Source organism: Diabrotica virgifera, chromosome 1 (assembly GCF_917563875.1).
Source record: "Diabrotica virgifera virgifera chromosome 1, PGI_DIABVI_V3a".
NCBI lineage: Eukaryota > Metazoa > Arthropoda > Insecta > Coleoptera > Chrysomelidae > Diabrotica > Diabrotica virgifera.
In genome coordinates, this window is record NC_065443.1 from 5,010,832 (window position 1) to 5,036,798 (window position 25,967).

The window sequence follows — 25,967 nt, forward strand, 5'->3', positions numbered from 1 at the left end:
AGGCGCCATCTTCAAAGAGCTCTATCATGACTCCCTTAGGAAGTCGGACTAGGGAAATTGGGTTAAATTATCTAAAGAATATCCGGTCTTTGTTTGTCAAGAGAGTTTCTGGACACCCTGGTATGTTACAAAAACTATATTTTATCTAATTATGATGTAAAAATACAGTAGTATACGTAAAAATAATTATTTTCAGCCACCATATTATCTTACGTTAATATCTAAAAAGTCCATATCATATAATTCCTTATAAAATATCACAGGAACAACTGAAATTTCAATCATCTATGTTTCGAACATTGTTTAAAGGTGGATTTTCACAGATCCGATGTCCGACGGTACGATGATACGATAGAAATTTCAGAGAATTTCATTGGCTGAAAAGTGATAGTTGGGTTTTCGTACGAAATTAAAAAGTCATCGGAAGAAGTTAAAATTATTTTAACTTTTGCACGAAAATCGGATGAATTTTGACACTGTTGACATTCTATCTTGAACGTCTTGAACGTAAGGGCTATTTATAAACTTTTGTGAAGTGTTTATGTTTTTGATATATTGAAATGGAACAACAAAATCGTAATTATAAATGGATGTTGTTCTGAAACTATTTTCTTGTTGCATTTTTGTAATTAACTATTTTTAATGAGAAATAAGCCACAATTTTAATTAAAAAAAATGATTTTATTTTTTAGTAAAATTGTGGCTTATTTCCCATTAAAAACAGTTAATTATAAATGGATGTGATGGTACTTCTAACAATAACTCACATTTTTATCCTCTTCAAACAGATAATTTGACGAATCCATGATGATCCAAACAATAATAAGAATAAAATCGAAATAAAACTATCTATCTGTTCCTGTTCAATATCCAACAGCAAACATTTGTATCAAATATCAATCCATGGAATAATCTGACATATTACACAAATGTCAAAAAATTTCGGATACGACAATCAAATATAATCGTACGAAAAAAATTCGTATTTCGTGTCTTCGGATATCGGATCTGTGAAAATTAGCCAACACTTTTTGCCCCCTTATTTGTTTCACCTAGCGGACAACGCAGGCACTAAACTTTAAGAAATCAGCTTCACTTATTTTCCCGTATGGCAACACTGTCCCCTATTTATGATTTATTTATTTAGGTCCACTATGGTCAGTTTCTTGAAGTGTTTTTGTTTATTTTTCAACTATCAGCTGTTATCAACTTAATCTGTCAATTATTATTACATTAACTTAAAAATTATTAACATATTAACGAATTGCTTCTTGGAGTAAACATATCCTCTAGATTTGTTAAAAGTTGTTCAAAATTGTTTAATTATGTTAGAATATTTTTATTGGGGGGTCAAAGTAGATCACCTGCTATTTAAAGGATTCGCATCTCATTCCGTTGGGGGACTAATAGGACAATGTTTATTTGTTGGAAGTATGGCTTTTCTGTTCGAGTTTCTAAGGTATATCCAAACCAAGCAAAAACAGAAGGAGCTCATACTGAGGGTGAAACAGTTGAAGCTAATCTGTACTACTGAGTGTTCAGCACTAATTACCCAGAGCGTAGCTAATCCGCAGAACCCCTTAAACATAACCCTCTTTGACAGGTATGCATATTTTTGTATTTTTTACAGTATACAAATAACTACATTATCATAAAATTTCATTATTTCTCATTCATGATCTTTTGTTTACCTACTGTGACTCATCATCATCATCATTCTCTATCCCTTTGCCTATGCAGTCGGCTTTTCTAATTACATGTTACTATCTTGGGTCATATCAATATCAATCCCTTGACATGTCCTGCCTAGCGTCTCCCCAAGTCTTGTTTGGTCTTTCACTCCTACACCTTCCAGAAACCTCGTTCTTTTGTTGAATCTTTCTTTCTCTTTCATTTTAATTGCCCAGCGTTCAGTTCCTTACATCATAGTCAATTGTATGGAATTTTTCTGTCACATAACACACCACTCACATCCTTCCACTTCATCCATCCCTAGAACATGAGGGGTGTAAGTACCAAAAATATATTTTCAGTGCTCAGAACTAACACTTCTTGGCAACTGAAATATTTAACACTGGCCAAGTAGTTAAGTGATTTGCCACTAGATCTCAGCACCTGATAGACTGCTCACTAATTTCCTAAAAATTGTGACTTACACCCCTTGTGTTCTAGGGGCTCCAATTCTACTGCATGTGTTCAATCTATTTCCCAATTACTCTGTAATGCCAATCCTAGGTGCTTAACACATTCACAGACATGACTGCATATGCAGAAACTTAAAAAGAGAATGACTGTGTGGATATGAAGATGTTTCTGTAAATGTATTAAAACTATTGCTTGTGACGATCATTTCACCATCCAAAGATATCATTTTATTTGTAGTCACCCCATCTTTAAATGAACATTCCAAATACTCTGCCTTTGTTGTCCTAAGTTTAAACCTTTTTCCTCAAGAGCTTGTCTTCATTATTCCAGTTTTTGTTCTAAGTCACTTTCATGATTTTCTACTAACACTACATCATTTGCATATATTAACCCATTCGCAACCAAGGGGGTATTTAAGTTTGGTCTTATAGACCATAGCTATTTAAATTGCCATTATGTTAGTGTGATACCTGGTTTACTCATGTTTTGGGATTTACAATATATAACTAAATATACCTACATTGAAAATCATGATTCGGGAGTGCTCTTCGTAACATTCAACGTGTCTTGGTTTGTTTATTTCTAGTGCATCTTTATTGTGATTTTAGTATAAGTATGAAGCCTTGGTGCAATCCTACTTTCACATGAAATTTTTCAGTCTCTCTCACCCCTGTCCTATCACTAGTTGTTACTCCCTCATTCATATCTTTACATATTCACCAGCACCAGGGATTCCACTCCAATTGTCTTGCCACATTTTGTATAATTTTCTTTTCCTTGTACTTCATTTGACAGTCACCAAGTCTCTTCATTCTCAAACTTCTTTCCTTAAGTTTTTCCAAGTATTTCAGTAGCAATATCTCTAATGATATTAGCCATCTTCCTCCAAATTGTATTAAAGGGGTGACACACACGCGAGTAAGTAGGTGAACGTATGGCTTGACAACCTTTTTCGCATGTGTGTCACAGCAAGTATGCGTACTTTAAATCTGCCGAGTAAGTATGCCGTCGATCCAACAAGTTTGAAATCTTACTCGTAACCTGTATGTGTATCACTGTCACGAATAGACCTTCTTTCTTATCTTTTAATATGTTGACTACGATAATGTTAAAAACAAATTTTTCCTAATGGCCATGAGGCCCATGTTTCTATACTAATGAGGCAACTACAGTGTGTCACACGGCTGTTTATCGAAAACAACATAGGACACAACATTTATGTCTCACTGCAACCAATGTGTTAACATTGATTTTTTGTGGCTTCTCTGATATTTTGGTTTGGTTTCGCTTTTTTACTTCCATGTTAAGCACAAGCGACTTATGTTGTTGGCTTACTGTCTCACTAACTATTACCTTGCAGTCCTGTACTTAAGTTAAGAGTACCATAACAAATTTCTTGGTAATGAAAAGAGCAAAATAAAAATATATCTTCTCAAAACTGGTCTATCAGAAGTGGGTTTTAGTGTCGACAAGGCTGAATCACATGCAGATATAGTCACCATCCGTTTTGTGCTTTCTGCATCGCAGTCCTATGATTCTGTGACTGTTGTAGCAGATAACATCAACATTCTTGTCTTGCTCATGACATTGGGAAGAAAGCAGTCCCAATATATTTCTTTTAAACCTTCAAAAGGTTGTAAGGTGGTTTAATGCTTAGAAGCTTACAAGATCGACAAACTTAAATTCATCTTGAGGTAGCTAGAGGAACAGCATTATTTCTTAGTGAGAAAGTCGAGCCGTTTTTTCGTCTCTTTATGTGGTGGAAATGAACGATTGTCCAAGACAGTGACCAAAAATACATTGAATACATTATCATCGCTTTCTCTGTTACAAGTTCCACAGTCCCCGAGTTTATCACCAGGTTCATTCCTAGCTCGGTAAACACGATCCTAAAAATTGGGGCTGGAAAAATCATGGAGATAATTATAAAGAGTTTTTAATTTAACAACTTAAACATCAGATTTCTTTTTTCATTTCTATTTGCTGCTGGATTCTTTTTACTAATTGGGAAAGTAAATTTTTTAGTACATTGAATGGAAACAATTTTAATTTTTAGAGCTATTATTTTTCTGTGATATTTCGGATAATAATTTGAAAAGGACAAAATGGAAAGTTTTCCTGAATTTTCCACAACTTTTTCAGTTAAAGCATATTCCAGTTCTTTCAATAATACACAAACAATAACACCTTTATGTATAGGTACATTTCTACAAAAATGTAGGTAATAGGCCTGGATCCCGCGTACCAAAAATTTAATTGTGGAACAGGTTACAGGTTTCGAACGTCAAACTACGAAAACGTCCCCTGTATTTTGTCGGACAGAACTTCCAATTGATTTCTTTCCTGTCATTTGACATGTTCTACGTGTCGGACTTATTAAAACCCCCAACATATTTGTCGCTTGTCGAACAAACATTTTTTCATATATTATATAAAGTTTGCTATTGAATAAACTTAAAAACGACCTGTTAGTTTTAGTTTTCACAATCACAAACTTGTCAGTATGATAAGTTCTACAATTAAAATCACGTTCCACAATTAAATCTTCCCCTGTTCCAGGTTCCAGTGTTCCCATACATCAAAGTTTGTCCGACTAAACACCGTTAAACTATTAACAAATTTTCAGCTTGCTATTAATACATTTTTTTTTGATACGCGGGATACAGGCCTATAAGGTCTGAATTACTATAACCAATCCTAAAAAAATTTCCATCAAAGAATTATTTAAAAGTATATTAACATATTTTGTTTAATTTATCTATTAACGCGTTGACTTGAGTCTACAATCTTGATTGAAAGGTTGTGAGATAATATGACCTCAGTTCAAGAATTACTGATAACCAAATCAATTAACTAAGTTTATTTTGGTACTTTTCTACAATTTACAAATAATAATTGTAAAAGATAATTCTTTTATTTAACAAACACCAACAAGATGCTTAACACGTTCGGTGCAGATCTTGAACAAGCTCCACTTGGCTGGTACCACATACTTAAATCGTTCATTTAGTAACACAGTACTACTGACGCCACTTATGCGTCATCGGTCACGTCACCTTTGATAAAAACTTCATGACGCTACTCGTGCGTCATGGGCACGGAACGTGTTAAGAACTCTACAATGTTTTCAAACAATACAATCAACGAGCAACTTTTTTCTAGCCCGTAGTTTCTGTTAATTTGCTGCGCAAATATTAACCAGTACCATCACTTGCACTATACTCTGCTTTTCATTCGCTTAACTAACTCGAAGGGTTTCTTCCTCTGGAGTCTTCTAGCCAGATCCGTGTTGTTGAGGAGCTGGATGGCCTCAACATTGATATGTTGAAGAAGTCGGTGTTCGTGACTCCTGTCAAATTTTTCAGTGATCTTGTTAACAGTACCTACCTATCCATTTATAGGTCCATATGGAGGTCACTTCTCAGGTAACAAGAAGGTTACTGCCCATCTTATACGATTTGTCTTGATGTATCATACTAGATTTTTGTCTCCATAGGGTACTTGGAGTTCCTGGTTGTGTCTTCGTCTCCACTCTCCTGTTATCTCGTCTCTACAAGACACAAAAATCGTTTGGATGATCTTCCGTTCTGAGACTAATAATTTCGTTGTTTCGTTTCAACGGTTTCACGCTGGTTCAGTGTCTAAGTCTCACTTCCATACGTTATAATGTTAGTCCATTAAATGTTACATTTCTTAAAGGAGTAAATTTTATTTTTTTAATGTGTAGGGGGGTTCAGTAGAAGCTTAAGTTAAAGTTTTTGGGGTCGCCACCCTTGTCCCCCGGCCGCCATATTGGAAAAAGAGGTGCAAAGGGTTTTCGCGCTGTATCTTCTAAACTAGCAATCCTACAGAAAATTTAATTACACATAAAATGTAGCAAATTAAATTTTCTACAATTTTATATTTATTACTTTTTATCGTCATGTGACCAACAAAAAAGTTATAAATAAAAATATGAGAAAATTTTGTAACAAGTTTCCTTTTGGAGGAACATTCCGTTCATTTCACAATAAAATAACATCATAGCGATTTTGTAGAGGATTTTTCAATGAACAATTTTCGCTATAAAGTTGTTTAATTTTAAAAATGAATAACCATTTTCAATTTCGTTGCAAAACGAAAATACAGCCGAACCATATTCTAGTCCAATCAGAGAGTGCATCAAGCACCTCTACCGGTTTCGAAACTTATTAGTCTCTCATCAGGAGGCACATATGCTGCTCTCCCTGATCCAACCAAAACAAACCCCAGCGTGCAGTCCCGGATTGCAACGAACGAAATGGCATAGATGCCCTAGCGGCAACTGCTAACAAAAAGAGTTTTCACTCTAATGGCATATAAAACAACATAATGCTATTCTACATCCCACCATAATGAAAACAATGGGAACCTTCTCTGGTTACACCTCCGAGGCTTCTACAATTTGCAAACCATACGGATACTGAGACTAAGGAAGATGAGGGAATTCTACAATTTACAATTCACGTCCCATCTGCTCAGCGCGGTAAAGTTCCAACGAGAATGGTTCCCTTTGTACTCTAATCAGAGTAAATGTAAATCAAAAATGAATAACCATTTTCAATTTCGTTGCAAAACGAAAATACAGCCGAACCATATTCTAGTCCAATCAGAGAGTGCATCAAGCACCTCTACCGGTTTCGAAACTTATTAGTCTCTCATCAGGAGGCACATATGCTGCTCTCCCTGATCCAATCAAAACAAACCCCAGTTGTATTTTCGTTTTGCAACGAAATTGAAAATGGTTATTCATTTTTGATTTACATTTACTCTGATTAGAGTACAAAGGGAACCATTCTCGTTGGAACTTTACCGCGCTGAGCAGATGGGACGTGAATTGTAAATTGTAGAATTCCCTCATCTTCCTTAGTCTCAGCATCCGTATGGTTTGCAAATTGTAGAAGCCTCGGAGGTGTAACCAGAGAAGGTTCCCATTGTTTTCATTCTGGTGGGATGTAGAATAGCATTATGTTGTTTTATATGCCATTAGAGTGAAAACTTAGTCTTTTTGTTAGCAGTTGCCGCTAGGGCATCTATGCCATTTCGTTCGTTGCAATCCGGACTGCACGCTGGGGTTTGTTTTGGTTGGATCAGGGAGAGCAGCATATGTGCCTCCCTGATATGTGCCTATTAGTCTCTCATGTGATGAGAGACTAATAAGTTTCGAAACCGGTAGAGGTGCTTGGTGCACTCTCTGATTGGACTAGAATATGGTTCGGCTGTATTTTCGTTTTGCAACGAAATTGAAAATGGTTATTCATTTTTGATTTACATTTACTCTGATTAGAGTACAAATGGAACCATTCTCGTTGGAACTTTACCGCGCTGAGCAGATGGGACGTGAATTGTAAATTGTAGAATTCCCTCATCTTCCTTAGTCTCAGCATCCGTATGGCTTGCAAATTGTAGAAGCCTCGGAGGTGTAACCAGAGAAGGTTCCCATTGTTTTTATTCTGGTGGGATGTTGAATAGCATTATGTTGTTTTATATGCCATTAGAGTGAAAACTTAGTCTTTTTGTTTAATTTTATTTATTATCTAGGTTTTACAGCGCTTCAATCTTGACCAGATTCTCGAATTCTCATAGGAATACAATAAAAAAAAATACTTTTCTATCTATATATTAGTCGAGAGGCAGCAATCTTTATGCCGACCACGAAAATCAAATTTAAGGTGAATGACCAATTTTGGTCTATTTTATGTTTTCGAGGTCGCTGAATTCGAATATGAAGTTTATTTTTTATCTAGATTTGGTGGAACATGTTCAAAAATCAAATTTTATACAAAAATTCCGAAAATCAATTTTGATGATTTTTCAAATTTACCTCGCTGTATCTTTGGTCGCTGTAAATATTTCCTTTTGAAAATTTTACTGTTTAATCTCTGAAATATGTAGATAACAATGGGATTTGCCCTAAATATTTAAACACATTAAAAAAGGAATTGTTAGTTTTAAAACAGTTTGTCATCATATTTCGTTAGTTTCATGTTTACTTAAAAAAGTTGAGTGACAAACTTTTTAGTTTATAATTTTAACCAACACAACAATAAAATATAATTCATGAAGAAGTTTTTTGGAAAATTTTAAGTCAAAATATACAATAGGAAAAAAGTTATGTTACTTCATAAACAAGGGGAACACCCCAAAAAACGCTTATATCTCGAAATCCTGACCACGGTGTGGTGAATGGCTAATTCTGATCATACTTTATGATTTTGATAACAAAAATTCGTTTTTTGCTCTTCTTAAGAATTTTGCAATATGCGGTTGCGTCATTCTTCTTCTGAAGCGGCGAATTTGTCCTCAAACAACTTCTTGGGCCGTTTCTATATACAGGGTGAGTTTTTAGTGCGGGATCGGTCGATAACTCCATTATGGTATAAAATATCGAGAAAAGTTATTTAAAAAAAATGTAGGCAATGATACTCTCCACGCTTGGAAAATATGTCCATTTATACAGGGTGATCAGTAACTGCGTGGTATATCAAACATATAATTTTTTAAATGGGACACCCTATATATTTTTTCATATTTATATTCCCCTCATAATTCTTGTTCATGTAATATATGGTTTTGCATTACTATACAGAGTATTTAACAAGTTATGACCATTTTTATTTCGAAATCACAATGAGATTAACACCCTGTATATAAAGAAGTAATTCGTAGACAATAATTTGTTTTATGTAATAAGATAAACAATATACTGTAGTTTTTAAATTAAGTCCAATTCACATCATTGACGAATATTTGTATACAGGGTGAACTACAAAACCAAATTACGATTTTCTCTATTTTTTTAAATGGATCACCCTATATTTTATTTTTCAACATTATTGTATTTAATATACTCTTTCATTTTTATATAGCATTCTCTATATCTAAACTGATTACTTTCCGAGATATTTTTAGTTTTCTTCAAATTTCGGGAATACATTCAATTTTTCTAGTAGAAATAAGTTAGTATTAAGTGATAATTAAACAAAATTATTTTTACTAGATAAATAACTAACACAAAATATAAACCATAGCAATATGCAGTGAATATACCAATAAATGTGATATTAAGAAATTATCATATTTCCCTAATATACAAGAATCGTAAAATTCCTACAAAAAAAACTTTGTATTGTATATAAAAATATAACAAGATTATTTTTATTCAATAAATAACTTACATAAAACATAAATCAAAACAATATACAACTGATGTAACAGTTTTTAGTTTGGTATATCAACAGCATTCTAAGCCAAGAATTTTTTAGTAGAACATTCATTTTTATAAGCTACAAAACAAAATTACGATTTTCTCAATTTTTTTTTAATAGATCACCTTATATTTTATTTTTTTTTTAAATATTGTATTTATGATACTCTTTCATTTTTATATAGCATCTCCTATACCTAAACTTATTAGTTTCTGAGATATTTTTAGTTTTCTTCATTTGCCGGGAATACATTCAATTATTCTTATAAATATAAATAACTTAACAAATAAGTATTATGTAATAATATAACAAATATTTTCATTCAATAAATAACTAACAAAAAAATAATAAACCATAACAAAATTTAATGAATGTACCAATTAATGTGATGTTAAGGATATAAGTCTAAAGTAAATGTTGAAAATGACCACTTTCAACGTCTATGCAATTTTGTAACCGATAATGAAATGACCGAGCCACATTTCTAACATTTTTGAAGTCAATATTATTAAAAGCTTCTTTTATTCTATTTTTCATATCATCAAGCGTTGTTGGATGCTTCTGGTATACAAGGTTTTTTATATAGCCCCACTTGAAAAAAATCAATTTTGGAAGAACTGGAGCACCGTCGTATAAAAACCTCAACCGTCAAAAAATGTGGACCAATCACATAATCTCTAACAATATCACCTTAAACATTTATAGATCACCTAGTTTGAGTGTTAACAAAGTAGGGATTTCTTATTGATGCATATTAATGAAATTTAATACGAAAATTATATTATTAAAAACTGCGGGTCACAATCTGCTATTAGGAATGTGTTACTAAAAACTTCTTGGCTTAGAATGCTGTTGATATAATAATCTAAAAACTATTAAATTAGTTGTATATTGTTTTGATTTATGTTTTGTGTGAGTTGCTTATTAAATAAAAATAATCTTGTAATTTTATTATACACAACATACCTATATTTTTTTGTAGGAATTGTATGATTCTTGTATATTAGGGAAATATGACAATTCCTTAATATCACATTTATTGATACATTCATTGCATATTGCTATGGTTTATATTTTGTGTTAGTGATTTATTGAATAAAAATAATTTTGTTTAATTATCATTCAATACCAACTTATTTCTACTAGAAAAATTGAATGTATTCCCGAAAGTTGAAGAAAACTAAAAATATCTCCGAAAGTAATAAGTTTAGATATAGGGAATGCTATATAAAAATGAAAGAGTATAATAAATACAATATTTTTGAAAAATAAAATATAGGGTGATCCATTTAAAAAAATAGAGAAAATCGTAATTTGGTTTTGTAATTCACCCTGTATACAAACATTCGTCAATGATTTCAATTGGACTTAATTTAAAAACTACAGTATATTGTTTATCTTACTACATAAAACAAATTATTGTCTATGAATTACTTCTTTATATACAGGGTGTTAATCTCATAGGGATTTCGAAATAAAAATGGTCATAACTTGTTAAATACTCTGTATAGTAATGCAAAACCCTATATTATATGAACAAGAATTATGAGGGGAATATAAATATGAAATAATATATAGGGTGTCCCATTTAAAAAATTATATGTTTGATATACCACGCTGTTATTGATTACCCTGTAGAAATGGACATATTTTCCAAGCATGGAGAATATCATTGCCTACATTTTTTCTAAATAACTTTTTTCGATATTCTATACCGTAATGGAATTATCGACCGATCCCGCACTAAAAACTCACCCTGTATATGCTTCGGGTTATAAGTTTTATAGTGGGGAGAAAGGTCAAAAACAGATTAATAATAGCATAGGAATGTTAAAATCATAATAAATTGTATGAATAAAAAAATATATATAGATAGAAAAGTAAAATAACTTTTGTTTTTATTATATCCCTATGAGCATTCGAGCATCTGGTCAAGTTTGGAGCGCTGTAACACCTATATAAATAAATAGAATTAAACAAATTTATAGTGGAAATTGTTCGCTGAAAAACCCTCTACAAAATTGCTATGTTATTTTATTTTAAAATGAACTGAAAAAAAGTTATAACCTCCAAAAGGAATCTTGTTAAAAATTTTTTACATATTTTTGTTTATATCTTTTTTGTTGGTCAGTTGACGATAAAAAGTAATAGGAATAAAATGGTAGAAAATTTAATTTGCTACATTTTATGTTTAATTAGATTTTCCGTAGGATTGGTAGTTTACGAGATATAGCACGAAACCCCTTTGCACACCATTTCCAAGATGGCGGCCGGGGGACAAGGGTGGCGACCCCAAAAACTTGAACTTAAGCTTCTACTGATCCCCCTACACATTAAAGAAATAAAATTGACTCCTCTAACAAATGCAAGGTACGACTTAAAAAATATAACATTTTAATGGAGTATGTGGCGAATTATATACCTGTGTTTTAGCTGCCTTTGAGAGCAATTTTGATTTAAATAGTGTCGCTAGGGAGTAATACGCTCTCTATCCTGACAGATTCTAGCTGCTGCATATTTTTAGGGAGTAATACGCTTTAGCGAGAAAAAGATAACAGAAGGTCAACTCGACGTCAACCAAACCCATGTAGAAAGAATGACGCACTACAACTACCTCGGTACCATAATAAATGAAGAATGCACCAACAACCAAGAAATACAAGCTAGATCCACCTTCAATCGGATTCTCGAGAGCCACAATCTCTCACTTGGTGTAAAAGTAAGAATGCTGCGATGCTACGTGTCCCTGTCCTTTTTATGGTGTTAAGTCGTGGTCTTTGAACAAATATATTTTCAGCAGATTGGAAGCATTTGAGATGTGGCTATATCGGAGAATACCTACTTAAAATCCCGTGGACTGAGGGGCCCTCAGAAGAATTAAGAAGAACTGAGAAGGTCTAATTTCTTATATTGTCTCTTTGTATTTAGTACCTGATCCACCTTTTCTGTTTCTTTTTCACACGGAGATGTAGGTAGCTATTGTTTTGCTTCTTCTTTTGTAGCGTATATAGTTATTGCTTCTTCCCATTAGTTGGTGTTGGCAAATATTATTTTATTTATTCACTCGTTTTCTATTTTATAACTTTAAAAAACATTATTAACACGTTAATCGCCCAAATGAAGCGAAAAATATCCCACCCCCAGGCCCAACCTAGCTTTTCTAGTAAATCATTAGGTTTTTACACTAGATATGATTTACTGACTGTTATAAAGTGCTAGGTTAAAAAAATTCTCTAAAAATGTATTTTGAAAATGACACCCTACTTATGGGTTTCAGATCCTCTGACGACCGAGCGCCGCGAAACCCGAATATCGGTTGTCATTTTTTTCGAGTTCTAACAAGTCTGTGTGTGCTAAAATTGTAGATGTTTTGTTTAGTCTACAATCCATTCGTTGAAACTTGTCGGTACTTTAAGGAAAAGTAGAAAAAACAATCCAAAGGATGTAGAGGCCCAAAAATTAAATAAAGGACACATTTACGCAAAGGAAAGTAATACAGGGGTAGGTGTTTTAAAATGGCAGGATAAAGGTGATATTCTTTGTCTAAGCACTATTCATACTGACAGAACCACTAAATATACAAGAAGAGGAACAGGCCTAGAAGATCCATCTCTTAGGCAAGCCGCACACCAACGAAAGATGAAACGAAAAACATGAAACGTAAAACACGTTTCATGAAAATTAAACACGGCTAAAAAAATCTTGAAGTCCGCCTACCAATGAAACGAGTGTGATTCATGCTCATAACACATTTTTATTTTCGGAAAGTTTCATAAATGGCCGGACGTCTATTTGTTTAGCAGTGTTTTATTTCCATGAAACGTGATTTACGTTTCATGTTTCTTTGATGTGCGGCCTTACAGTTGGCTATAAATATTAATGTAAAATGTAAGTCATTCATAGATCTATCCGATCAGTTGAAATCATATTCTTCCCCTTTGCGTAAAGGGATTAAGTGGTATAGAAAACTTGCATTTGAAATATTACTTGGCTCGGCAGTAGTAAACGATTTTATAATATACAAAACGGTGACAAAAGCAAAAATATCAATTACGGATTTTAGACAGAGCACTGCTCTAAGTATGTTACAAATCGATGAAGTAGATGTCCGGAAAGTGCCGGAAAATGATATAGTCTAGTAAAATAAAATTACACTACATGTAAATCAAAATGTAAATTCGTACAGGTTGAAACAAATTTATATCAAAGTTCAGGTGGGTACAAAAGATATTTTCAAAAAAGTATCCAAATCATACAAGGGGATCATTGTTTAAATAATTAAAAAGGGGTCATTTTTGCAAAAAAATTACTTTTTTAACTGCTGAGGTCATTCAATTATTAATGAAGGTCTATAGGATTATTCTCTGTAAAGTTGAAGGGTAAATCTTTCACATAAGACTTACTAAATTAAATTTGACCCCCTATTTATTTAAATAATTATAGATAAAACTTTAAAAACAAATTTGCAAAAAATTATTTTTAGCTTTTTAAATAAGCACTATGAAATATCTTATTTTACAGGATAAGTTGCGCTATATTATCAGTATTATTAAAAAAAAATTGGTCCAAAAATATTTAATATTTTTTGAGATATTGAATTTGTTTATTAAATGTTACTCTATTTTCAATTGAAAAAACGCGGTTGTTACCAAAGAAATAATTATCTGTCTTAAATCTTATTATTTTATGTATATTTTCGACAAATGTGTTGATAAATTCAAATTTCAATTAAACTTCCCCCTAAAATGGCATTTGAAAATAATTCAAATTTGTTTATAATTTATTTTTTTAATAACGTCGCGGGGATTAAATATTTTGAAATGCCGTTTCGATAATTGGGTTCCTGGGAATTTTTCACTAATTAACAAATTTTTTTGTCTTTTTTTCCTCTTCTTTTTTTTTTCTTGGCATTATATTACTACGGGCCCTTTTTGGGTTAAGTTTCATTAAGAATGTCGAATCTCTAAGTTGTAGATTCTAGACCTAAAAATATTAAGATTGGTCTAAAATCACTTAAATAAAATGTGGCTACTTACTGAGTTACAGGGTGTTTTATTTACAAATTTAAAAATTATTTTTACCAAGTACTTTCAAACTATTTGACATATCCTTATCATACTTGGCAGAAAGTGTGGGTACTATACAGTCTACTAAATTGTGATAAGTAAAAGTTTCTAGCTACCACCAGAGGCGTACGACAGGGGCCAGTTAATGGTTGACCCTTCCCAAATTCTACGCCACTGAGGGAATTACTATTTTAGCGAAATTGTTCGATTCTCCAATACTTTCTATGTAAATAATATACTCTTTACTGGTAACGATTAAGTCATTAGTTTTCGAGATATTGGTCGTTAAAAATAAAACGGCATAGTTATTTTGATTCATTCATTCATTCATTTTAAATTTCCAATATCTCTCAAACTGATGACTTTATCGATACCAATAAAGTTATTTACATACAAAGTATTGGAGAATCGAAAAATTTCGCTACAATAGTAATTCACTCAGTGGCGTAGAATTTGGGAAGGGTCAATCATTCTCATCCCCTGTCGTACGCCTCTGGCACTAGCTAGAAACGTTTATTAATCACAATTTAATAGGGTGTATAATAGCCACACTTTCTGCCAAGTATGATAAGGATACGTCAAATAGTTTTAAAGTATTTGGTAACAATAATTTTTAAATTTCTAAATAAAACACCCTGTAACTCAGTAAGTAGCCACATTTTATTTAAGAGATTTTAGTTAAATCTTAATATTTTTAGGTCTAGAATCTACAACTCAGAGATTCGACATTCTTAATAAAATTTAACCCTAAAAGGGCCCGTAGTAATATAACTCAAAGAAAAAAAAAAGAAGAAGAAAAATGACAAAAAAATTTCGTTAATTAGTAAAAAATTCCCAGGAATCCAATTATGGAAACGGCATTTCAAAATACTTAATCCCCGCGACGTTATTAAAAAAATAAATTATAAACAAATTTGAATAATTTTCAAATGCCATTTTAGTGGGGAGTTTAACTGAAATTTGAATTTATCAACACATTTATCGAAAATATACATAAAAATAAAAATAATGAGATCTTAAGCAGGTGAATATTTCTTTGGCAACAACCGCGTTTTTGCAATTGAAAATATAGTAACATTTAATAAACAAATTCAATATCTCAAAAAATATTAAATATTTTTCGACCAATTTTTTTTCCTTAATACTGGTAACATAGCGCAACTCTTCTGTAAAATAAGATATTTTATATTGCTTATTTAAAACGCTAAAAATAATTTTTTGCAAATTTGTTTTTAAAGTTTTATGTATAATTATTTAAATAAATAGGGGGTCAAATTTAATTTATTAAGTCTTATGTGAAAAATTTACCCTTCAACTTTGCAGAAAAAATCCTACAGACCTTCATTAGTAATTGAATGACCTCAGCAGTTAAAAAAGTAATTTTTTTGCAAAAATGACCCCCTTTTAATTATTTAAACAATGATCCCCTTGTATGATTTGGATACTTTCTTGAAAATATCTTTTGTACCCACCTAAACTTTGATATAAAATTTGTTTTAACCTGTACGAATTTACATATTGACTTTTTTTTATTTTATTAGGCTAATAACAGAAAGCATATTTCACATAAAGTTGCTTCAAAAGATCGTCGAAAATTTGTAGAATGTTACGCGAAAATAAGAGCTGAAGAAGGCAGAAAAACCGCTCAGAACAAGGGACCAAAACCAAAATTTTCATGTGATGCATGTAATAAGTTTTCTTGTTTGTTATGTTTTTCTTTGATGTTCAAAATTATCCTGTATATTTAATAGCAACTGTTTGTATTATTTAAGTAAAATAAAAATATTTTTTTTCATAAATCCTTATAACTTTTTTGAAAATTTTTTAATCATGGTAAACACATAAAAAGTGCCGAGCTCATTCACTAGTATTGCCTGCCAGGCCCTTCTGTAAAAACTTTCATATACATAGATAATTGTGTTTCGAAGCACTGCAGTTGGGTTACAGGCTTTGATGTTACCGCTAGTAGTGAAGGTTGCCCTATGGGTGTCGGGGCCTATATACGACCACAGGATCTGAAACCCAAATGTCTGATGTCATGGCGATTAACGTGTTAAATATACAAAAATATTTTCCAAAATATGTATGTACTAAACAATAGTAAAAATTGTTTGTTTCAGAGCTCTTCTGTTCGGTATGGAGATATCTCTGTGGTTGCTGCTTCAAAATATAGGATATTTTATCATGTTAGCTGTAATGGTATATAACGCATGGTTTCTGGTCTCGGCAGTTATAGGAGGAGCATTAGGTTATTTCGTTTTTGGACAAATGTTTATGAAACTTAACTTACAGAACTGTCATATAATGCGAAGTGCTTATTGCGGCCAAATTTGCGGAGAGCCTTCAGGTAAACTTTATTATTTTAAAATGATGCTGTTTCATTAATTAATTAATTAATTTAACTAATTAATCATTTCACTAAAATCATATATACCTAACAGAATCTACAAAAAGTGCGAAGAGGAAATAAACGAGTCACAATTTGGTTTTAGGAACGCTTTGGGCACAAGAGAGACAGTGTTTTGCCTGCAGGTATTGTGCAGAGGTGTAGAGATATGAACGAGGATGTATACATGTGCTTTGTAGGTTACTCGAAGGCCTTTGACAATGTAAGACATGACCAACTAATTGAAATTCTACAAAACAGGAATTGATGAAAAGACCATGCGAATTGTGACAAGTCTCAACTGTAATAAGACAGCCAGGGTGAAAGTTCGCAATTCGTCCACAGATAGCATTGACATCAGAAAAGGTGTACGACAATGGAGAATTGACAAATTATATCCGATATGCGGACGATACAGACGTACTTGCCAGTAGTGTACATGAACTTCATTATCTTATGGACAGGATACAAAGAGCGAGTGAAGAAAGAAAACTTAACCTTAACATAAATAAAACAAAATGGATGCTGATCAGCAAAACTCAAAACCTGCCAGACAATTGAAAATAAAAAATCAATTAATTCAACACGTTGACTCGTATACAGTATAAATTAAAGAAATATGGAACATAGCTTTTTAAGACACAGTGTTTGAACTGCATTTGAGATAGTGGACCAATATAAAAGTTCCAGACATTAAAACCAGAAATCATAGCAACATTAACAGTGGCATGTAGAAAATATCTTTGAACTAGAACCTCCTACTTCTATCTCTCTTTTTGGGAGTTTACTAAAATAGCGAGCCCAGCCGAATGAGCCGAAAGTACATAATCGGACTTAAGGGTCCGCACCGCGCCAAGGAATAGAACCGAACCGAACCCACCACCTACATGCACAGACAAGGCGATTGCAGATACGCGGTACGAATGGGTTATTATTTTTATAAGTTTTTGGATATATATTTAAAACATATAATTTAACCTAAAATATTTATTTTAATATTTATAGTGCTAAATATTTCATCTGTATCTATTTACGGATAGTGATGATTGGCATTATACATAATATTATGTATATTGTTCTAAAGCTACTTTTTGTGGCGTTTGTGTAATTTATTTTTATAAATGGGAAATAAGCCACAATTTAACTTAAAAAATGATTTTGTTAACGTTTCGACCTCCACTTCGGACGTCGTTGTCAAAATAAACAGTGTTAATAAATTAAACAAAAATGTTGTTGCTTAGTAAAAAAAATTCTTCTAATAATATAATTTATTCTAACTCATTCATATCGGCAATTATTAGAAGATTTTTTTTACTAAGCTACAACATTTTTGTTTAAATTATTAATATTTTGTATTTTGACAACGACGTTCGAAATAAAAGTTAACGAAATAATTTTTTAAGTTAAATTGTGGCTTATTTCGTATTTAGAATAATAAATTACATAAACGCCACAAAGAAATAGCTTCAGACAATATTTTAGGTGAAAAAATATGTTTTAAATAGGTACGTATCCATAAACTTAAACTTATAAAAATAAAATAATCTATTCGTACCGCGTATGCACAAAAAGCTAGAAGGATCTGCAAATTCTGCAATCGCCTTCTGCATGTAGTCAGGTCGCCGGTCGGTTCGGTTCTATTCCATGGCGCGATCGCGAGGCGGACCCATAGGAACCGGTCGTATAATAATTCTTATACCTGATTCTGACCTAGAGGTGGGCTAGAAGTATTTGCAATCATGTAACCGTAACCCATCGTAACTTTTATCTGTGATTGTGATTTAACAGAGCAACAAAATAGTTATTATTTTGTCTAGAGTCTAGGTCATGATTATAAAATTAGGTCTGTTAGAATGAGAAACAATTTGATTCAAAAAGAGTTTTTGTAATGAAAATAATATTGCATTAATAAATAATTTCATGTTTTTTCATTGTCTTAATTGTTATTAGAAAATCTAACAAGAGCATAGGCGCCAAATTTCGGGCCAATGCTTTCTCAATGCATTCATTTTTTTCGAATTTTAAGAAAATAATAAGTATTTTTGAAAAATATAAACGCGGAATGAAAGATTACATTATTATCTAGGGCCGAAAGTCCATTAGAATAAAAAAACTGTCATTTGAATGAGATATTTGAAATTAAAAATCACACTCAATTTTCTCTTCTTTTTACCGCTGTAACTTATATTAGAAGTTATAGAACACATTATAGAAGTTTTCAGGGACTTTTAGCACTCGGTAATTATGTAATTTTTTATTCTGCTTTTAAATTTTTCAAAAATACTTACTAGTTTTCTTAGGATTCGAAAGAAATAAATGCATTTAAATAGCATTGTCCCGAAATTTTGCGCCTACCCTCTTAAAAACGAAATACAAAGTAAACTTTAAATACCAGTATTTGCTATAAATACTTATTAGTTACTATTTGGTATCCGGATCTGCAGATGTTTTCTCATGTTCTAATAAAATTTGAGTCGTAAATCCTTTATCTTTTTGTTCCATTCCAAGTTTTTCTGCAATAAGAGCGATTCTATTTTCTGTGCTATTTCCGCATTTGTTGGATCCTTAAACGGAATTAGTCGAAACCTTATTCTGCCAAGAAAAGTTGAAACAGTTTATCGACAGTTTAATAAAATACTCATACATTGTTGAACTAGTGTTTACGTACATATTTGTTATGCTTATAATAGCCTTAACAATTTCTTCTAGCTGAATAAATCTTTCCAGCATATAAAATGTCGAATTACAACATGTGGAAACATCTTGCAGTAATTTGAGAGGATTCCCGTTTCCTGGATTTTTTCAAAATCTAAAAGTTTAGCAGTTGCTTGTAGAACTCTTTTTAAAGTGGCTAATGGTATTTTTTATTTTGGTTAAATTTTTAATGATTTTCTTATATCACTTTTGATAACAACATCTGAGGTAGAAGTTGAAACGTCAATAAAATCATTTTTTTAAGTTAAATTGTGGCTGATTTCCTCATCCTTTAAGCCATCGTTCACAATAAAGTTAATTTATTGTGTGTGCAAAGCATCCAGAATGTTTCATTTTCACATCATTTTGTACCACCTTTAACATTTTGTGCATTATAGGAAACAATAATGTATTAAAATTTTGTTTTCTAAGTTCTCTAAGTTTGATAAGACAGCTTTATCTTACAAATATTGCATGATACATAATTATCATCCACTTATTATATAAAAACGTTCCATAAACTACTAAATTTTTCTATTTTTGTTTGGCACTAATGGCATGGTATGCGTTCTAATAGCAAACCCAATTTTGTAATAGTGACCTAAACAAAATAATAACACGTGTAGAATTTTACGATGGTCCACAGTGGTAACACTTTTTATTAGGAGTTTAATATACGAATATTTCGTTGCTCTGTTAAATCACAATTGAATCGGTCATTGCGAAAACAATCTAAGACCATATTTTGGGTAAAATGACGACGCTTTTCAACGCCATTAAATTTACAATTACATTATACATAAACATTTAAACTTGTTTTGCCTTTCAGAAAGATTCATTTATAACCCATAATACTTATACAGAGAGCACGTAAAGGTTGGAATAAATTAATTTTCTCGAGAATGGACAATTTAAAAAAAAATCCCGAAAGAGGTCAATTTTTATTTTTAAATTACGACTTTTTGTCATATATATATCATACTAGTGACGTCACCCATCTGGGCGTGATGACGTCATCGATTATTTTTTTAAATGGGAATAGGGGTCGTGTGATAGCTCATTTGAAAGGTAATTTAATTTTCTATGCAGTAATATAAACATTTACATAATTATTTATATACGGTGTCCAAAAGAAATTGTTTTGAATTAAATTTATTGACATAAAAAGAAGGATGAATGTAATTTATTTAGTTCAAAATACATTTTACTGTTCTCAGAAAACAGAAAAAATGTTTATTTGGAAAATAATCATTCTTTTTCGCTTAAATCAAATGTTCAAACTGTTAAGAGGAAGGTGAGTGGCGGCTTTAATATTGAGTTTATGCAAAAAACAATATTTATTTGTCAAATAAACATTATTTCCTGTTTTTTCTGACAGCAGTAAAATGTATTTTAAGTTAAATATATTACACAAATTCTTCTTTTTGTCAATAAATTTAATTCAAAAAAAATTTTTTTGGACACCCTGTATAAATAATTAGTTAATGTTTATATTACTGAATAGAGAATTGAATTACCTTGCAAATAAGCTATCACACGACCCCTATTCTCATTTAAAAAAATTATAGATGACGTCATCACGTACAGATGGGTGACGTCACTAGTATGACACATATGTCAAAAAGTCGCAATTTGAAAATAAAAATTGACCTGTTTTGGGATTTTTTACCAAAATCGTCCATTCTCGAGAAAATGAATTTATTCCAACCTTTACGTGCTCACTGTATAAAATATTGTATTATCTCGGAATATCCAACTATTAATGAAAATATTTTTACGTTTCCTTAAAAGTTTACACATTGTAACATGAATTGTTTTCACAATGACTGATTCAGTTACAGACAAAAATCACAATGAATAAAATATCACTATCGTAAATTAGCCCACCTCTAGACTCGTTCGGTTGATTTAAAACAGAATGAAATGGTAAATGTAGGCGGGCTTTTGCATTTACGTAGCTTAGTTCAGAATCCAGCAGTCGACTGAGGTATTGTACTTGTATAATATAATAATTATTTGAAATTATTTTGTTGGCCTACCGCCTAGAGCCGAAATACATGTATTGGCTATGATCCGTTTAAATATCGCTGGACCTGTATATACCTTGGAACAGTCGTCAACTCGAAATGGGATCAAACAACCGAAATACGATCTAGAATTGAACAACATTGAACAATAGAGCAACATTTAACAATATGAGAAATATATTCACCCATTGCGACATATCTCCCCACTAAAAATACGGCTGCTAAAACACTATGTATTTCCAGTCTTGCTGTATGGCGCAGAGGCCTGGAAATAACGGAGAGATTAATGAGGAAGCTGGAGGCATTCGAAATGTGGGTGTACCGATTTATCTTCAAAATATCCTGGAAGACTCACACCACCAACGTAGAGGTATTGCGCAGAATGGGAAAATAAAAATAAATCTCTTTCACAAATAAGAAACGGAAACTTCAATACCGCGGTCATATTATGAGACGTGATAAATATCATTTACACCAACTGATAATGCAGGGTAAAATAGAAAGCTCTACCAAGGTACGATCGTACCTTGGTAGAGCCTATTATGACTTATGGGGCAGAAGTTTGGCAGATGACAAAAAAAGATAGGAAAAGAATAGAAGTAGTAGAAATGGATTATCTAAGGAGAGCGTTTGGTATATCTAAAAAAAATCACATCAGGAATGAAGATATTAGAAGGAGGACACATACTGTATATTCCAGTGTAGATAAAATTGAAACTAGACAACTAGTGTGGTATGGTCACGTGAAACGAATGAATGAAGATAGATGGCCAAAGAAAGCTTTAAATTACATACCACACCAAAGAAGAAGAAGGGGAAGACCTTCAGTTGCCTGGGAAGAAAATGTACGGCACATCATGAAAGATAGAGCCATCAAAGAAGACGAATGGATGGACAGAAAACGATGGCGGTCGAAATGCGAGAAGCGGCAGAGGCTGTAGGAACCTCGCTGATAGATAGATAGAGAAAATAGAAAGCAAACGCGGACCCGGAAGAAGCAGACACTCATGGCTTCAAAACTTACTCCAATGGTTTGGACTAACATAGATCGAGTTATTCTGAAACGCCGCAAACAAAATTAAAATTGCTATGATGATAGCCAACGTCCGAAAGGCATAAAGCACATGAAGAAGAAGAATGTTTCATGTTGCTTACTTATATTAATTCATAAGGGGTTAACACAATAATGTTAAAATACCATCATCATCATTATTGGTTCTACAACCCCTGGTGGGTCTTGGCCTGTTCTAGCTTCCATTCCTTCCTCTCTTTCACCTTGGTTTTCCAATTGCGTACTCATTTACACTTATAAGTCGTCTTCCACCTGATCCTTAAGTAAATAGTGCTCTGATCCTGCCTCTTTTCCTCACTCCATCCAGTCTTTAATTATAAACGTGTTTCGACGGCTCCATCTTGTTCATTCTCTCTACGTGGCCTAGCCACCGCAACCTGCTTATTTTGATGGACCTACCGATACCAGGTTGTGTTGTTGTAGGTTTTGTTTGTCACCTTCATATACTTTGTCTGCATATCTGAGATTATTCACTAGTGTTCTGTTAACAATTGATATGCCTTCTTTTGCCTTTTAATTCGTCCAATTTTGAACACAGGTCTCCTCCAGTTTCCTCCTTGGAGACTGATATGCCTTGTGCTTCTTTAAACAATTAATTGGACTTCGTAAGTCCTAGGTTTTCACCCAAAGTAATGGAAAGTAGAACTGGAAGTCGATATTTGAACGCTTCGTGTAACTTTGCGCCGATTGATAAACGATTTTACTAATTTTGAGTCATTTTTACTAAAGTTTGGGTCATCATTGTTTAAACAGAAATGACTTCAAATCCGAAACTAAAGATTCAAACTCAACTTTTCAATACGCTTCGATTTATGTGTTACATGTAATATTTCTGCACTTCTGGGTTAGAAATTTTTAACCGGAATGATATATCGCTTATACTATTTCGGTGACTTTAAAACAGTTCATACGGTTGCAACTCTAAAACCGGAAGTCCGATGTCAAATTTCTCATCTTTAATACCATCCTTGGGTTATAAGCTTTTATTCGACACCTCATCTGTCATTCTATGTGTATTAATAACGGAGGAGATAGACATACGGGCAGACAGTCATGAAACCGGAAGTATTATTTGTTCTCTTCTTGCGAAGTCGCATCGAATAATATATCACTTATATTATTCCGATGACTCTAAAACAGTACTTCTGGTCGCATTTCTAAAACCGGAAGTCCTATGTCAAGTTTCTCACCTTTCTTGTCATTCTGCCTGTTATAGCTGAGGACTTATATTCGCAGTCGGACGGACAGACGGCCTAGATCAAATTTCTCACCTTTAGTACCATCCTTGGATTATAAGCTTTTATTTGACACCTCATTTGTCATTCTACCTGGTATAAGGATGGAGAAGTTATATTCGCGGTCAGACAGACCGACGGCCAGACAGCCTAGTTAAAATTTCTCACCTTTAGTACCATCCTTGGATTATAAGCTTTCATTTGGCACCTCATTTGTCATTCTAGCTGGTATAAGGACGGATGAGTTATATTCGCGGTCGGGCAGACCGACGGTCAGACAGCCTAGGTAAAATTTCTCACCTTTAGTACCATCCTTGGATTATAAGCTTTCATTTGACACCTCATTTGTCATTCTAGCTGGTATATTGAGGGAGGAGTTGTGATCACAGACAGACAGACGGACGTGGATAATTCAAAGTTTTCATTTTTTTTTAAATTGGGTGAAAACAACATCTCTTTCTGAGCACATATTAAGAAGTAGAGGGGATACTACACATCCTTTTCGTACTCCTCTTCTTATAGGCATCTCTTTAGATTTTTTTGGTCTACTCGTATTACGGCTTTCTGATATCGGTATAAAGTAATGATTCTCACATCCAGATAATTTATTTGCGTATTCCAATATTGCTATATCGTTTTAAATACCTGTCTCATTTCTTATCGTTGTAAGCGCACGTATATGGTCATCCGGTAGGAATCTACGGAGGAGTAACACCGAGCCGCAAGTCTGAATATATATATTATATAAAGTATTTTTATATTTGGAAATAGATTATCCGAGAAAAATTAGGCCATATAAACTTTCTACAATGTTTATTATTATTTTTAGCCCAGAGGAACTAACTTGAGACACAAATTATCCCTAAAACCTTTCCCTAATCCTTATGCTTTAGGTAAGTATTTGTAAGTATGTAAGACAAATATTTGAAATATGTTTAAAAACGCTTAATATTCTCTCATATTCCTAACAATCAACTATTCAATCAAACTATTTCTTTTCAATTGCACAAATACGTCTTTTAAAACTACACAATGTTAGCTAATAATTCTACCCTATACGCTCTGAGCTTCGCTGGTGTCGCTCCTGGCGAATTACTAATTCAACTTTCACCGGTAATTTTTAAATTTATTATTTAATTGTTATCGCTTAATATTTACAACGCAAAAAAGTAATTAAATTGTAACAGATTTTTTTAAGATTTTGCTAATCATTTTGACGTTCTATTGATAAAATATTAATTTCTTACTTCGGATAATTTCACAAATGTCGTGTAGATGGCGCTAATATTAATAGATTAATTTATAATTACATATTACGGAACATTAAAAAAACGTAAATTCAGTATTTAAATCGTAAGTATATTTAAGGTAAAAATATATACCACAGCTTTGACCAACTAATATTTTTTATAATTGTTTTTAATTTTAATTTTAAATTAATCACTTTGACATTTGTCAAATTTCTGGTAAACGTTTACAGACTTGCCACTACTGGCGCTCGCGAATTTATAAATATCCCCTCTACGTACGAGCTCACAGCGTCTTCGTCTGTGAAACGTACGATTGTTTGTAATGTGAAAGTGTAAATTCATAGTTTTTTAGGCATATTTCAAACGTCTCATATTTGTTGCCAAAACTCAAAACTGACATTCCATATTATAGGTTTTAAAGATTTTTTTTTTAATAAAAAATGTTTTAAAAATGAACTTTACTCAAAGTGTTCATTAAAATTACTGTTTTACAATTTTTGGTTTATTTTTAATAAGATATTTCATAGTGTATCTAAGTTGTTTATAAATCCAAACGTATCAAATCCTGTTATGGATTTAATTTGCACTTTTTTAATTTCGCTTTTGTTTATTTATTAGCAAGAAATTTTGGAACTTTTGTAGATACCTTGAACCAGATTGAGGGAGAGTCAACACCAGCAGCTAAAACTCCATCTTCGTCCCACAACAGCCTTGAATGTGCACACAACAGTAATGCACCTGAACCTGAAGCAGTTCAAGTTCGTGCCCAATGCCACTGAGATTATATTTATATATAAAATGTAATATATTATTATAATGTAAATAATGTACATATAGGAAACTGATAAAGCAATTAAAAACTCAAA

The 25,967-nt window shown here is 32.4% G+C and overlaps 1 protein-coding gene across 2 annotated transcripts; it reads left to right on the forward strand.

Annotated features, from left to right (window-relative positions):
* The first annotated feature begins 1,138 nt into the window (after positions 1–1,138).
* Positions 1,139–25,967, forward strand: LOC114335123 (probable low affinity copper uptake protein 2). 2 transcript variants are annotated; one of them, XM_028285297.2, is made up of 3 exons: positions 1,139–1,603; positions 16,558–16,784; positions 25,720–25,967. In XM_028285297.2, the coding sequence occupies exons 1-3, from the start codon at positions 1,326–1,328 to the stop codon at positions 25,878–25,880; spliced, it is 666 nt and encodes a 221-aa protein (XP_028141098.1). In that variant the 5' UTR covers positions 1,139–1,325; the 3' UTR covers positions 25,881–25,967. The 2 variants fall into 2 exon arrangements, with proteins under 2 accessions (XP_028141098.1, XP_028141105.1); XM_028285304.2 differs by having other exon boundaries at positions 25,744–25,967.

What these genes read in the sequence shown, in the direction of transcription:
- LOC114335123 (XM_028285297.2), top strand. Translation starts at nt 1,326, where the DNA reads ATGTTAGAATATTTTTATTGGGGGGTCAAAGTAGATCACCTGCTATTT. An exon ending in AACATAACCCTCTTTGACAG is followed by an intron (nt 1,604 to 16,557) that starts GTATGCATATTT and finishes TGTTTGTTTCAG; the next exon opens with AGCTCTTCTGTTCGGTATGG. An exon ending in AATTTGCGGAGAGCCTTCAG is followed by an intron (nt 16,785 to 25,719) that starts GTAAACTTTATT and finishes TTTATTTATTAG; the next exon opens with CAAGAAATTTTGGAACTTTT.